The 16,062-nt window shown below is 44.4% G+C and overlaps 1 protein-coding gene across 1 annotated transcript; it reads right to left on the bottom strand.

Moving 5' to 3' along the window:
• Positions 1–2,797: 2,797 nt before the first annotated feature.
• SOX30 (SRY-box transcription factor 30) lies at positions 2,798–15,996 on the bottom strand. The gene is made up of 5 exons (XM_006138296.5): positions 14,971–15,996; positions 13,069–13,308; positions 10,964–11,143; positions 7,988–8,480; positions 2,798–4,209 (listed from the first exon to the last, which is right to left on the bottom strand). The coding sequence occupies exons 1-5, from the start codon at positions 15,842–15,844 to the stop codon at positions 3,834–3,836; spliced, it is 2,163 nt and encodes a 720-aa protein (XP_006138358.3). The 5' UTR covers positions 15,845–15,996; the 3' UTR covers positions 2,798–3,833.
• Positions 15,997–16,062: the final 66 nt, after the last annotated feature.

Below are 16,062 nucleotides of genomic sequence, written 5' to 3'. Positions count from 1 at the left end.
ACCTTCTGAAGGAGCAGACTTTTTGGGATTGCAACACTGTAAGGGACAACAGACCAAAATGTGAGGAAGCCAAATGACCAACATACAGAGAGGAGAAAAAAATCTCTGTGAAAGTTCACCCCCCCCCCCCACCACCACAACATAGTCCTTCATACTCAGCTTCAGCATCTTTTACCACTCCTAGGCTATGTCTACACTGTGCATTGTTGCGCAATAAGATATGCAAATGAGGCACGGGATGAATATTGCCTCGCCTCATTTGCATACCTAATGAGATGCCATTTTTGTGGCATGGGCTTTTGTGCCAGAAGCTGTCTACACTTCTCCTTCTTGCGCAAAAAAAACCCTCCTGCGCAAAGCTGTTCTTCCTCAAAATAAGCGGTGGAACAGCTCTGTGCAAGAGGGCTTTTTTGCGCAAGAAGGAGCAGTGTAGACAGCTCCTAGCAGTGTAGACAGCTCCTTCTTGTGCAAAAGTCCGTGCTGCAAAAATGGTGGCTTATTAGGTATGCAAATGAGGTGTGGTGATAGTCATCCCCGTGCCTCATTTGCATATCTTATTGCGCAGCGTAGGCATAGCCCTAGAGCTCTTCTTTTGGTGGAGTCTGTTCGTCACCAAACAGCCACTCCCTGCTGGCAATCAGCCTTCTTCCACACACTCTCCAGCCCAGAAAGATCCCCTGCTGCTGTCTCCCTCCTTATAAGATCCAGGTGAATTCCCTTAGGCCCAATTTGGCAGCAGATAATCACTCCCAGGTGTACTGGACCTTCTCTTCCTCCCCCACTTGCTCCCTCTTAAAAAGGCCAGTGTGAGATGCCCATCACAGATCCTGGGAGTCGAAGCCACTTGGCAGCATGCTGGATCGGGGTCCTAAGCAGAAAGATGGCCAAAGGAGAACCCATGGGGCAGCTCCCCCAAAGCAAGGCAAAGGGAATCCACCTCCCAGTAGGGCACCCCACATTCAGACTATTTCTGGAAAGCAGCAGCTCTGCTTCCTGCACATTGTAATGAAATGGTCTCCTTTTACCAGCCCTGGGATCTACCACAAACGGGAAGTGTGGGGAGAGGGAGGTCAGATTCAGGGAGTAATCCTGCTAACAGCTGCTTCACACTTTGGAGACATACTTGTGCGGGAATGAGCACATTTGCCCACATACACGCACTAGGGCCCTATCAGCTTTCCCTCAGGAGCCAATTTAGGAGCTAACAGGCATTTTCATTTATTTATAAGACTTTTCTCTCAGGGCCCCATTCACACTCCAGATTATAATGGAAGCAGCAGGGTTGGTTACAGCATGATCACAGTGTATAGTGTACTAGAATCTAGCCATATTCTTTAACTGCATAAAGCCTTAAACACCTTAAAACCAGGCATTATCATCTATGGAAAATCTAAAGAGTATCTACGGTATTTATCTATCTGGAAAATATCCATTGTACAATTATAACCCTTTCTACCTTCTTTTCTATTGTTTCCCCAACAAAAAAAGCAGCTGTATTACCTGTATATCTCTATATATTTTAGAGAGTTTGTGCATCTGTCCGCCCATGAGTCCGTCCGTCAGTCTGTGAGTCCATTTGTTCAAGAACTCTTCCTAAACAGTAAGAGTTAGGACCACCGAACTTGATAGGCAGCTTCCTCTTATCTTAACGTAAATCAAGGCCAGGGTTTGGTTGTGCCAGGAAAACAGGAAGTGCCTGGAATGGGACCGTTTTCCATCATATGGAAAGGGAGAGGTAGGAGAGCAGGGACAGTTATGCTCTGCAATGACCACCGAGGGCAGCAAGTGCATGGGCACCTATACTGCCGAGTGACCACAGGGGGCAGCAGCACCAGGAAGAGATGGCTAGCTTGGGGTAGGGCTCTTTGTATTGCTGGCCACCAGCCACAGGTAAGTGGCCATCCCACCTCAAATCCCTCCCCTTGGCCCTCGGAGACACGGGCCAGGGCCAGGCAGGGCAGCCCCACCATAGACGCAAGCCAGGGCCTGTCAGAGCAGCCGCTGCTCCCTCCCTGGGAGGAGCCACCACTCACGCCACCTCCAGGAGGAGCTGTCGGCTCAACAGTGTGGCCCCGGGGGTCCCAGGGAGCTATCACTGGAGCAGCATCACCTGACTTCTGCACTGAGCCCCCACAAAGTCCCAACCAACACCAGGTAAATCCTCTAGTACTGTTTAAGTACTGACTCACTGGACACGTAGTGAAATGCTACTGCTGTGATATGGTGTTAACAATTTTCAGTGAAGAGTTGCACTTGCCGCAATAGAAATGATTAATTCCAGGGCAACTCACATTCTGAGGACTAGCCCTGGTCCACTAGTGCCCAGGGATGGGCAGGGCAGAGGGCACAGGACACCTCTTCTCTCCCGCCAAGCAGCAGGTTGGGATCCTTTCCCTACACTCGAGAGCACAAAGAGATGCAGAAGTACCCAGTCCCGGCCACGGAGGCATAATGGGATGGCTAAGAGAGCAGCCGGCTCCTCAAAGGGAATGCTGCAGAATAACCGTAAAGCACGCCTGGCCACACATCCTCTAGGCCTGCTTGCTACAGGATTCCTAGAGCAGCTCCTGCACCTCCAGCCTGGGTGGTCCAACTCGGGTCAATGATAAATGTCCCCCTTGTTTTCATTGGGCCTTCAGTTTGCAATAGGTCTGATTTCCTTATCTGCTAAACAAGGAACATGGGCAAAGGGTTAAAATGTGAGTTCTGATCATACAGGGGTCTCAGGTCCTCTTTGTAAGGCTGATGACTATGCACACCGTAAAGCTTGTCGTTGTAACATACAGCACTAACACCACGCAGTTCATGTGACTTTATTGAAACAGAACAGAAGCAGAACAACGGGATACCCCGTGAAAGAAATGGGAAGAAAAGGAAAAAAATCGTTTAGTGACATGAATTACTAGTTTTGGCAATCAAAATCTGTATCTCATCTACTCTTACAGTTCAGTGGAGACACATTTTCGAGCTAACAAATGTAAAATATATACTGTATAAATATTAATATTAACTATACTCAGGGATCAACTCATAGTCCACTAGTATAAGTTATTTCATGGGGCTAGATTCTGTCACCCCCACTCCCACTAATAGCACCTTGCTGTCCAAACTGTCCCCATTTAAACCAATGCGACTCTGGCACAGTAAGATACAATTGAATGTGAGTAGGGGTGGTAGAACTGGAGCCTACATAGCCAATGTATTACACAACAATTTTCAGCAAAAATACAGATTATATAGAAAAACAAACTAAATTATGTTGCTAAATAAACATCTCATGGTAGCCAAAGGGCAAATCTGAAAGCATAGGGGAATTATTTCAGACCCCAGTCCTTAGCTGTCAGTGCATTTTATTGCATCCAGCCTTACATTTTGTTCATGAATCTGTGACACGGGAAGAGAATTATTTCACATGCTAAAATTCCTAAAGTAAAGCTGCCAAAATGAACACAAGTCCTGGAACAAAGACAGCTAAGGTCCTGATTCCAGCCAGCACTTAAGCATGTTCCTATTCAGAAAAGCGCTTAAGCACAGGTCTAAAGCTAAGCACGTTTTAATGCTTTCCTGAAGAGGAATGCTCTTGTGACTCCAGACCTAAATCCAGGCCTTGTGTGAGCAGGTGAAAACCCAGCGACTTCAGTAACAGCCCCAGTTCCATGTCTGGCCTCCCGAAATGCTACAGGATGATCTGAGTTCTTCCAACAATTTGCAGTTATCACCAAGGTGATTTGGGTTTCTCCTTGAACACACTGACTAAAAAGATATTCTTGGACTGAAACGTTTATTTAATATTTTAAAATACTCCTAGGGATGGTTATCATCTGGGTTAATAATTACAAATCTCTCAACACTTTCCCCTCCTCTTCCTCATCACTGTCAGTCACATTGACTTGCTGGATGCTGGAGGGGGTGGATGGGGTTGCCGTGAAAACGTTCTCCAAGGCTCCAATATCTAACTGTGGCATGGGAGTTAAATATTCTTCCTCACTGTGGCTGTTGTAATAAGACACTCCCTCTAGGCTCTCACAGCTACGGGAGTCTTCACTGTGTGCACGCTCATCGGGGTACTCCCTGAAAGGATAGTCTCTATTCAGGGCAGAAAACATAGCCTCGTGCTTTTGATACTGGTCTTCATAAAAGCCCAGGCATTCGGGCATGGAACTCGGGAAATTCCCATAGCCAAACGGAGGGCGGCTGTACGGACACGTGCTGCAGAGAAAGAGATCAAAAGATGAAAAATCAAACTTTTTGCTATGGTGATAAGCTGTAAAGCATAAGGACTACGTACGACTGGCTGCATTTCTATTGAGGCCTGAGGATGAAAGTTACCTGAATGATCTGAATTAGCCAATTCATCCAGTAGTGAGCTACTTATGCACACCAACCTCTACCAACTGCACCCCGCCTCTATACAAGGAGAGTCACACCCAAGGTCTATGACAGAGACACTAACCTACATATGCAGCTCTGTAGCTGATGGATACGCCCAAGAAGCTGCTTCAAAAAACACAACTTTTATTTCTTAATATAAATCATGCCACAGATAGAATAGCGTCCTACAAGCTAGCAAGCATGTTCGCAAACACTGAAAAGAGTAAAACTAACCATCATAATCACCACGGGATCTGACAGAGCTCTATAAACTCACCAACAGTGTGGCGGCAAAGTGTCATTTACCCTGTCACAGTACACAAGAACCGGGGTCATCCAATGAAATGAACAGGCAGCAGGTTTAAAACAAACCAAAGGAAATACTTCATCACATAGCACAGCCAAGCAGTGGGACTTGTTGCCAGGCGATGCTACGAAGGCCAAAAGCATAACTGGGTTCAAAAAGAATTAAGTTCACGGAGGATGTAGCTAAGATGGTCCTGGGTGCAACCCCAGGCTCCGGGGTGTCCCCAAGCCTCTGGAGTGCCAGGTGCTGGGAATGGGCGACAGGGGAGGGATCACGTGATGGTTCCCTGTTCTGTTCACTCCCTCTGGGGCACCTGGCATTGGCCACTGCCGGCAGACAGAATGCTGGGCTAGATGGACCTTTGGTCTGAGCCAGTGTGGCCATTCTTACGTTCTAAGCCAGTATATGAGATCTCTGAGGCCACCATTCATAGCAGAGTGGGAAACAGACTAAAAACAATTCCTTTTATTTCGTTAGAACACGTCTTGCAGCTGCTAGATTATTAGTAGAAAGGAAGGCTGTCCGGGAATCCTGCCCTCATGTTTACTATGTTGCCAGGAGAGGCTGTGAAGGCCGCAAGCATAACTGGGTTAAAAAAAGAATTGGGTAAGTTCATGGAGGATGGGATATCAACCTGCAGTCCAATCGGCACATGGCTGCGACCCATGGAACATCCTCAGCGCCAGACTGAGAGTATACATTGAGTGGCTGCCACTCACATAACACACTGAGAGCTGCATATGTGCCCCATCAGGATATATGAGTAGGCATTGTGTGACTGGCAGCTGAAAGTGAGAAATTCCATACAAGATGATAAGAAATATCTCCCCAAACAACTGCTTACCGACTGCATTTTTATCTTGACTGAATGTCCAAGCGTTTTACAATGCATACAATGTAATAGACATGTACAGTGCTGTAGATTAATTGAAGTATACGGAACAACAGACCCCTTCTCTAATGATACTATAAAGATATGTATTGGTACAATGCAGATCCAGGCTTTCATGGTACTAGTTATGTCTTAAGTGAGCACATGGATATGGTCCCAAAAGCAGCTTGTACAAACACAGTCAAGACGTCTTTCCATACATTTCTTCAACCCCCACTAATTTTTAAGCATACAATTTTGCACACATACATTGCACAAACAGTGCTACATAAAAAAGATGAACTGTTTCCAGGAAAACAAAAATCCCACAGAACTGAACTTGCAGATGAGTTTGTGTCAGAGATGTGTGTGAGGATGCAGTGACTAGTCGACTAGTCAACTATTCAATAAACATAATAAGCATAAGCTTATCGGATAGTTGACTAGTCCCTCAAATAGTTGTTTCCCCCCGACTGTTGCTGCCTCTATCAGAGAGAGGTGGGGGGGAAAGTAGGGGGAGCGGGAGCCGGGTGCCGGTGCTGGGGGAATCAGCTGTCCTGGCTCGCGATGGGTCCCCTACGCTGCGCTTCAGTCTTTTAAATGTATTAAGAGCCTGACAGCTCTTAATACATTTAAAAGGCAGAGCTGCAATGGGATGAGCTCCCAGGGCCGGGAGCTAGCCCCGCTGTGGCTCCCCCACTTATCGACTAGTCAATGGAAATTCCATCGATTAGTTGATTAATCTAAATTTAACATTCCCATGGTGGGGTATGTAATTTTTCAAAGCCCAGTTTTTGTTAGAACACACAACAGACTGCTATGATATAAGCAAACAACAAAACAACCCAAACTGCTCATGTCTAATGATGGTCACAAAAGGCCAAAGCCTAGATCGTCTGTAGTGGCCAACATGAAGGCACCAATGTGTGTTCTCCAAATGATGGTAACCCAAGGCTGTTGTTTAAGGCTTTTGAAAGTAACAAATTCCCACAAACAGACTTGTATTCCAGATACAATCTGTCAATAAAGTATTCCCACGTTCTTGGGTCATATACTGCCCTGACTTCTTCTTTGTGAAGGCATATTCTGCTGAAATCAATAGGAGAGTGTGGTAAGTCAGGGCAGAATGTGGCCCCAAATCTTTACACATCTCCTGTTGGAGAGTAATTTTTACAATAATTTGTGACCCTGAAATTTCTCTAAAATCAAATCTAGGAAACTGGCTACCTACAAAATGTAAGCCAGGAAAATGAACACTGAACTCACTCATAAAACGTAAGCTGTAAAAATGAACACTGAGCTCGCTTATCCCTGTTCCAAGTGACACAGACTTTGTGCCCTGTGTATTCTTTTCATGGATCTCTGCACACTAGCTGGCTTCCAGGTCCTTTGTATCTGAACAGCACATTGGATGTTGCTCAGCTGGCTTCTTCCAAGACACTGGAGCCTGCACAGAGTCACTGTTGAACTCATAACAGTCTCTCTGCATGTGATCAGCTTAGTCAGAACCGTATACTGTAATGGGGGTGTGCAGACACAAGAGTTTTGGGTTCAAGTTGCTGTTCACCAGCTGACTAATCCAAAAGTGCAGATGCTATACAGACAGTCCCCGGGTTACGTACAAGATAGGGACTGTAAGTTTGTTCTTAAGTTGAATTTGTATGTAAGTCGGAACTGGTACATATTGTAGGGGAAACTCTAGCCAAACATTTCTCCAGAGCTCAGTTTTATTCTCCCACACCTCACTTCCCTCAGTCCTTTATTCTCAAGCTGAGGTGTCTGCTGAGAAAAGCCGCTCCGCGTCTCCCTGGTCTGTTAGGGGGGGCGCTAGCTTCACGTCTCCCTGGTCTGCTGGGGGGAAGCAGCTAGTGCGGGGTTGCCTCACCCTGTTTGTAAGTAGGGATCCGATGTAAGTCAGATCCATGTAACCCAGGGACTGCCCGTACTAGGGTTTATTTGCTATGTCATCCCCAGGGCTCGTTCCATTGGGTCAGACTTCAGCACTATTTCTTTTCATAGCCAAACCCACCAAGGAACTTGGCGTGCTGTGTAACTAGCTCAAATGCTTGCCCAGTTCTAATTCTATCTGATTTTTTTTTATTTCCGTGACTTTTACTCAATATATTTTTGTTGAATTCAGTTGAACTGCTGGGACTTGGATGGTTGGGAGGGGAAGCAAGCACTTCTATTTACTGTTAGTGTAATGCCACCTTAACAGATCCCCAGCTTTGAGACCTGTCAGCCTGAGGCTGCTCTGAGTTGTACCCAACTACCAATAGCTCCAAGCCCACTCCCCTCCCACCCCCAGCCTCCCATTCCTGAGCAGAGAGTCATTGATCCAGCCTGCTGTTTCTTGCACTCCTTCTATAAGCAGGAGGTTTAATTGACCCTTTACACACACAGGCTCTCACTGGAATGTAAAGGAATGGCTTCATTACCTTGATGGGAAGTAATGGGGTCCGGGTAAGAAGTAAGGGTGATGAAACGAAAATCGAGGAGGAGCTCCAAAGAGAGTGGCTGGATGACCAATGGGAGGAGGTTGATAGAGATGTGAGTGAGGAATGGGAGGAGCCTGGGGAATTGGTGCACTTCTAGGACAAGTAGAAACACCTGAGTACTCCTTAGGGGGTTGACTGGTAGAGACAGGAAATCTGGAGTGAGTGGTGTTGGCGTTACTTGGGTTTCTGCTGGAGCTCTCAATGCAAACTGGGGTAGGTCTCTTTACAGAACAATTTGATCCGGAAGGTACATGATGAGCTTCTGTCTGCACAGGTCCAGCAAATCGCTGTGGTGGAATTACAGGGTGAAGAGGCAGATTTGGAGCTGGAACAGCCATTGGGGTGGTGCTTCCAACACTCGGCTGGAAAAGTGTAATTGGACCTGGATGTTGAATGGAAGGAGCTGGAAGCTGGATAGTAGAAGGGGCTTCACCTTTTGGAAACAGAAATGATTATTGATCAGTTATGAATGGAAAGGGTCCAATAACAGCCTTTGATAAGTACCACATTAGCTAACTACACATAGGGAACGTCTAGACTACACTCTTCTTTCGAAAGAAGCTTTTTCATTTTGAAAAAGTTTCTTTAGAAAGAGATCATCTAGACAGCCATCACTTTTTTTGAAGAAGCAAACCGCTTTCTCAAAAGAGAGCACCCAGGCAATCTAGATGCTCTCCTTCGAAAAAGCCCTGTTTGTGTTCAATAATGCTTTTTTTCGAAAGAGCTCTTTCGAAAAAAAGGTGTTCTTCCTCGTGAAATGAGGTTTACTGCTGTCGAAAAAACCTCCACGTTCTTTCAATTTAATTTTGAAAGAACGCGGCGGCAGTCTAGACGCAAGTGACGTTTTATTAAAAAAAGGCCAATTTAAAAAAAAAAAACCTGTAGTCTATACATAGCCATAGAATGAGAACAAGACAGACAAAGCAAAGTCCCCAGGCAGATTCTGTACTGACCCTCTCAGCTGATGTAAACCTGCTCAATTCTACTGTGACCACAGAAACAGAATCAGATGGAAACAACAAACTGCCTCCAAATTGTAATTTTTCATTTGTTTTGTAAAAGGATACCCACAGACATGTTTCTGTAACATTTTTATGACAAAGTTATCATTTTAGAGTGTGCCCTTTCTACAGACTGATTCCAATGCATTTTGGGGGATATTTTCAAACGTGACTAAGTGACTTCAGAGCCTAAATCCCAAGTCAGTGGAAAATGTTGTGCTTTACAACAACATATACAGGAATCACTTCAACTACAACTAAAGTATAGCCACCTCTGGGATAAAACAGAGTAGGTATTCTAGATGGCATCACAACACTGTACAATTGTTTAGATCAGGAAAAGCAGAATACAATATCCAATGAAGACTACAGAGGGAATTTAGGCAGGTAACATGAAGTTATTCAAGGTAGAATTTAATCAGAACACAGTGGTGTTATTACATGTAATAGTCTGAATATTACATAAATGACCATAAATGCTCATGGCCTTTGTTTTCCTACATGAAAGATAGCATCTCCAGCACTTCCATATCCATACTGGGACAACGGATCGCTACCGAGGCAGAAGAAAGGGGGCTACCTATACAATTGTTAACTCCTTCTTGAGGCATGCTTGGCTTTCTCCAAAAATCTTCTGTTCAAGCACTGCTAAAACTGCTTAAATGATGATATGTGGGACCATAGGTCAAGGGGTTAACCTGCATGGAATATGTTCTTTAACTGATCAGATAGGTCCCCACTTAAAAAAGACGCCTCAACCCAGATTAAATAAGGGGAGTACAATGCTGCACATCCACTTTTCTGACATGCTTCTCAGAGCCAGCTTTCGGTGTGTGCAGAAACATGGATATGTGTATTCAAACTGTATGTGTGTTTGCAAATTAGAAAGATAAAGCAGGTGAGGTAATATTTTTTATTGGACCAACTTCTGTTGTGAGAGAGACAATCTTTTGAGCTTATATGGAGGTTTTATTGTTCACGACATGAAGGACTCTATGTAAGCTCAAAAGCTTGTCTTTCTCACCAACAGATGATGGTCCAATAAAAGCTATTACCTCATTCATCTTGTCTCTCTAATATCCCGGGACTAACATGGTTACAACAGTATGCAAATTAGCTAGTTAAATACATAATTACTCCAGTTGTGTACATAACTGAGTTATGCTCAGTTGCTACTTGGTCCTACCATGAGAGCAGGGGACTGGACTCGATGACCTCTGGAAGTCCCTTCAGCTATGTGTACATTGGTGGGTTCTTGCTTAAGAATGGCCATTCTTCCGCAGAGCGTCCACACTCGTGCAAGAAGATTTACAGTAAATCATGGTAAGAGAGGGAATCTTGCGCAAGAGCTATGCTCTTGTCTAACAAGTGTAAGCCCTCTTGTGCAAGAGTTCTGCACAAGAAGGCAGTGTAGATGCGCAGCAGGGGTTTCTTGCGCAAGAAAGCCCTATGGCTAAAATGGCCATCAGAGCTTTCTTGTGCAAGAGAGCATCCACACTGCCATGGATGCTCTTGCACAAAAGCACATGGCAGTGTGGACGTGTTCTTGCATAAGAACCCTTGTGCAAGATGTTCTTGCACAAGAACCCGCCAGTGTAGACATAGCCTTCCAGTTCTAATGTTCTATGATTCTATGAGTTGTTATACATGCAAAATTGTGGCTGTGAAAACACCGTACATCTAGAACATTGTGTGCAAAACTGCACCTGCAAGTTTAGATATGGCTAAATGTACCACTCACACTGTTAACATCTTTCCCTGTGACACTTTTTCTGACAAACTTCACCTTATCCACTTAAGCATTTTTGCCACTCGATTGTTGTTTTAAACACGCTTATGCTGGCTTATTCTTGACCTTACGCAGGATACAGTTTTCTTATTCTTGAATTCACCAAAACTAATGAAACAAACTCACAGACAGGATGTCCAATACTGTTCTGCACACTTGGAATGACAACGGAGTAAGTGGGTGATCGGAAAGGATAAATTGTGGTTGGGTTTGTAGTGATGATGTTCTGAGAGGTGCCAGAAAAGACAGTGGAGACAGTCAACGGGAAGCGCTTTCTTTTGCCTGGTCGTGGTTGGTAAACCCAGCCTGCAGAAGAGTAAATGAGAAAGCTTAAGGCAGGTTTCACATACGTGTGGGCTGGTTTCTTTCACTGTAACAAGACGTGAAAAATTACAACACCCACATTTCTGAAAAGTTTGTATGGCTCCACAAGAACAAATCCTCTTCCAGTTAAGCCAACAGCAAACTCCCATTCACTTCAAAATAGTGGCAGACTGAGCACATCAGAATATGATGAAACTGGCACATTCTTGCATTCTTTTGATCTTAAAATATGATATTAAGCGACTGCTGAAGGAAATCCAGGATCAAAAAATCAGAGGGGTCACTGTGGCATAAATTAACAACATATTATGAAGGGAGGGAAAAGGAGAAAATGGCAGTGGAGCCTGAGCTTTATTTTGAAAAAATATGGTAAGGTTAAATTTATGGCTCTGGATTTATAATCTCACTGGCTCCCTAATTCTCACCTGTGAAAATTTCATTTACACCAGTGAAACTGCAGAGAGGTAATAGTTAAGGAAGAACCTGACCCAGTGAGAACTGTGCATTTATTATTGCAGGCAGAATTAGGTTTGTTTCTGATACATACACCAATTAAATAGAAACAAACTTGTAAAGATAATGGTAGGTCATTTCTACTTGTTAGGTTTCATTAAGGAGCTTTGATTTTTTTGTTTCATGATTAAGAAGGCCTTAATGTTTCGAATTGTTTAATATTAGTGTTCTGATTTCTATTTGTTTTTGACATAAGAAATTCAGATCTTGTTTATTCTGGAATACTCTGTCACAGTCTGGAGAACAAGGATTATGACATCACAGATACAAAGTGTGTAACACTTTATATTTCAGTGATTTTTATTCTGTTTTTTCACCTGTTTAAATTACACAGGAGAAAAATGCTTTGTTAAGGACCCCATTACCTTGCCGTCTTCAGTTAAAGGCTGAAAAAAGTCTCATTCCACATTTCAGATCTCAAACAAGTCCTCCAACCAAACACAGAAAACCAGATTTGAGTCTTGATTTACTTCTGGATTACTTACAATAGTGTAATGTACACATCTTAAAACTAGAGGAAGAAGGGATGAATTAGCCATTTGGTATTCCTGCTATTTCAATTCAATTTAATGGTGCTAATTCAATTTAAAATGAATGTGTTTCCAATGAAAATAGATATTTTTGTTCAGATTTATGTTTGGCATTAACATTCCCTTGCAGCTTTGCAACCTAAAAGTTGCAGAATTATATTTGTACATGAGAAACAAAGTGAAACTCACTAGTTTAATTTTTTTTGCCCAATCTGAGTGAAAAGATACTAAGAAACAGAATAACCAGAGAATGGTAAATTATATTTGAAAAACTCTTTCAACTTTAATAATCTAACTTATAATTAGTGTTATAGGTATAGATTTATTTTAATATGAATATTGGATGCTATTAATATTTGAATTATTACTCCCAGACTGGAAACTGTTAGTCCACAGCTGAGGCTGAAACATGTATTTAATCTATTTATAGCATTTCTATGGCTCTTGTCACCATAGTATCTGATAACATTAATTTTTAGGAAAATGCCTTAAATGAATATTAAATTGAAAGAATAAATAACTCTAGAACCACAGGGAATTCAAAGTTCAGAATACAGTGCTCCAAGAACCAAACGTTAGAAGTTGAGAAACCTCCTCTTTTCCACCTCCACACAGGATTACTTCTCATTCAGCATATTGACCCTTGTTTCCTATATGGCCTTTCCTTTTCCAATCCTACTGTACTGGATGTATTGCCAATCACACAGCTCTCTGTCTGCCATTTCCCCCTCTAATGGCATCTATCTGTATGAGTCCATGCAGAGTACTGCACTTGTCCACGAGTATTTTATAAAGTCAACTTTTTTGGGGTCACCTAAACTTTTAAAGCACGCAGGTCTAAGGAAGTACATGCATTTTTTTTACCAGGAAATTCTTCTCTGTGCTTTTCTTTAATCTTTTGAGCTTCATCGTAATAGGGCTTCTTTTGCTCTTCAGTGAGTTTGTTCCACTCTAATCCAAGCTGGACGCTGATTTCTGCATTATTGGCAGCTGGGTTAGCTTTGGCTAGTGCTGGCCGGTGAATTCTTGCCCACACCATAAATGCATTCATTGGGCGCTTTACATGGCCATTTCTATCTTTGCTAAATGGAGTATCTGGTATCCCTATATAACACAAATTGGGAAAGAAAATTATTAGACAGACAGCACATGCAATGTTGCCATAGATTATATTTGAAGAAAGAATCCATATATATTTGGAGAATTGCTTCTGGAAAAAACATTTAAATGTCCACTAAGAGTATAATGGAGTAACGACTAGCCACAAGTGAAATGCCACATAAAGAATAATTTAAATATCTGAGAAATTCTTTGGCACCTTTAAGAGTGATAGATATATTTAAGCATAAGCTTTTGTGGGTAAAAACTACTTTGCCAGATGCATGATGCATTTAATGAAGTGGTTTTTACCCATGAAAGCTTATGCCCAATATATTTGTTAGTCTTTAAGGTGTCACAGGACTCATCATTTTTGCAGATTCAGACTAACACGGCTATCCCTCTGAAATATTTAACATTACAGCATCAGCTAGTGTTACATAGTCTCTCTCTCTCTATCCTTTCACAAAGATCAGAACTAATTTCACCATAATAAAAATGGTAGGTGTTTTGTTTTCATTTAACTAATTATTGTGTTATGTAATGCATATTTTTATAAAGGTGCCATAGTATCAGTGCAAGTTTATGCATACTGCAACAGTAATGTACCTAAGCCCTGACCCTGTAGGGACCACATTCAGGGGTAATAAGGTAGTTCAGTTCCATTGCCATTCAATTCTCAGCTTTTCTGCTAAGTCTTCCAGAAGATGCTAAATGTTTTTTGTGATCTGGATACCTTTGCTGGAAGGACTCCGGGTACGTCTACACTTGCACCCTCTTTTGAGAGAGGGATACAAATGAAGACATTTGAAATTGCAAATGAAGCTGGGATTTAAATATCCCACGCTTCATTTGCATAATCGCATTATGGCGCTATTTCGAAATACAAAATGCGGTGTGGATGCGGTTATTTTGGGAGAACACCCTTCTTCTGAAATAACCCTTATTCCTCAGACAATGAGGTTTACCAGTTATTTCGAATCACAATTAACAGGGCTGGATTTGAAACGAGGACCAAAAAGTGGATGATTTCCACTGTACTACCAATTCCCTTCGCAAGCAGTCCCTCTATGAATGGTATTACTAAATACACACATCATCTAAGCTCTGCATTATCAATGAAAGGAGAAAGGTCTGTTGGCCAGTAGGACATCACTTAAAAAGAAATCATTAATTTTCAAGGCTACAATTGAGCTCCTAAAACCATTCTTAAAGATTAAGACCAAGAGTTTCAAGAATAGGAGCCTAAAAGCAGTCTTTAAATGCCATGCTTCGGAATTAGCATCATTTTCAAGTGTTAACGTCTACAAGAGGCGTTGGGGTCCCATGCACTTTCAAAATCGGGCCAGTGCCTAAACATGGACTTTAAAAACTGCTTTCAGGCTCCTATTCTTGAAAATCTTAGGTTTTCTAGTTAAAAATCCGATAGTAGCTACAGGGGTCTAAAGTCAGAACGGACATCAACAGACCCTGTAAAACCTGGGTTGAATGTGACCCTGTATGTTTACACTCTCAGTGCAGGCGGAAATGATATTGATACAAGTTGACATAGAAAGGCCCATAGTTCAACAGCATTCCACTTGTGTTTTCTAATTGCTACAATTCCACTTATGGGGCAACATTTGTGGCAGCCTTGGAAGTTCCAATTCCACAGCCATCGAGTAATACCTGCATCAGAGGGCAGCACTGTGAGGGGCACATCCTTAGTTTCAATTTTGACTGAAGGCTCCAGTAAGGATTGCATTTTAAGGGGCACTTGGGCAAGGGGTACTTTAGTTACTCGGATCAGCTCAGAAGGCGGAGGTCCCTGAAACTGGATCCTGGCCCCAGAGGGTACTGGATGGAGCGTCAGTGGGATCTTCACGTCTTGAGAATGCTGCGCTCCAAATCCACCAGGCAGCTGAGCCGCTGGGGCATCTTTGCTGGTATGAACATGGCCGCTGAAAGATCCAGCTTCTTCCCGCCCCTTGCAGTCCTCACCAGCAGCCTCTGCCTGCTCTGTCTTGATTATTCCTTCTTTCCCAGTCCCCAAAGCCATGCTGTCCCCCCCAGTCTCTTTCACCAGCTCCTCTTTCTGGCTCTCCTCTAGGCTGCCTCTCTTCTTATCCCCTCCTCCCTTGAGGGGGCCACAAGCTAGGAGCTGGGCCCCCTCTTTCCCTGCTCGTCGGGCGGTGGCGGCCTTGAGCTCGCCCCTCTTTCTCTTGCTGCAGCCGCTGCACCCCAGCTGGCCACCTTGCTCCTGCTCCTCTGTTTTCAGCTGCAGCCCCCGGGGGCCCCCGCTCTGCCCCTCCTGCTCCCCAGGCTTGCTGGGGGCACTCTGCCCATCCAGGGGGTGCAGCTCCTTGCAGGGGGGGCCCTGCCCGGGGCAGGGGGGCAGCAGTTGGTGGGGGGGCCCCTGGCGGGGGGGGAGGAGCAGGAGGTGCGTCTCCCTGCTCCCCTGCCTGGACAAGGGGTGCAGGAGAAGGTGCTCCAAGCGGGGGGGCTCCTGTGCGGCGGGGGGGTGCGGCTGGCGGGGGGGCTCCTCCTGCGCCCCCCCCTCCATGGCGCGGGCGGGGGATTGTCGGGGATTGTGAGCTCAGCCGCCTCCCTCTGTCGCCGGCCGTTTGTCTCCTGCGGTTGCTTCGCAAACGTTCTCCGCGGCCCCGCCCCCTTCCGCGCCTCGCGCCGCCCTCCGCCGCGCCTCGCGACTGGCAACGGCGGGGCGCCACGTGCCGCCTCCCGCGTCCCGGCGGTCGCCATGGCGACGCGCCACAATGGCGT

Source organism: Pelodiscus sinensis, chromosome 16, assembly GCF_052426305.1.
Source record: "Pelodiscus sinensis isolate ZL-2025 chromosome 16, ASM5242630v1, whole genome shotgun sequence".
In the NCBI taxonomy this organism is placed as follows: domain Eukaryota; kingdom Metazoa; phylum Chordata; order Testudines; family Trionychidae; genus Pelodiscus; species Pelodiscus sinensis.
The sequence above is the reverse complement of the archived record's forward strand: the minus strand, read 5'-3'. Positions and strand labels throughout refer to the sequence as shown.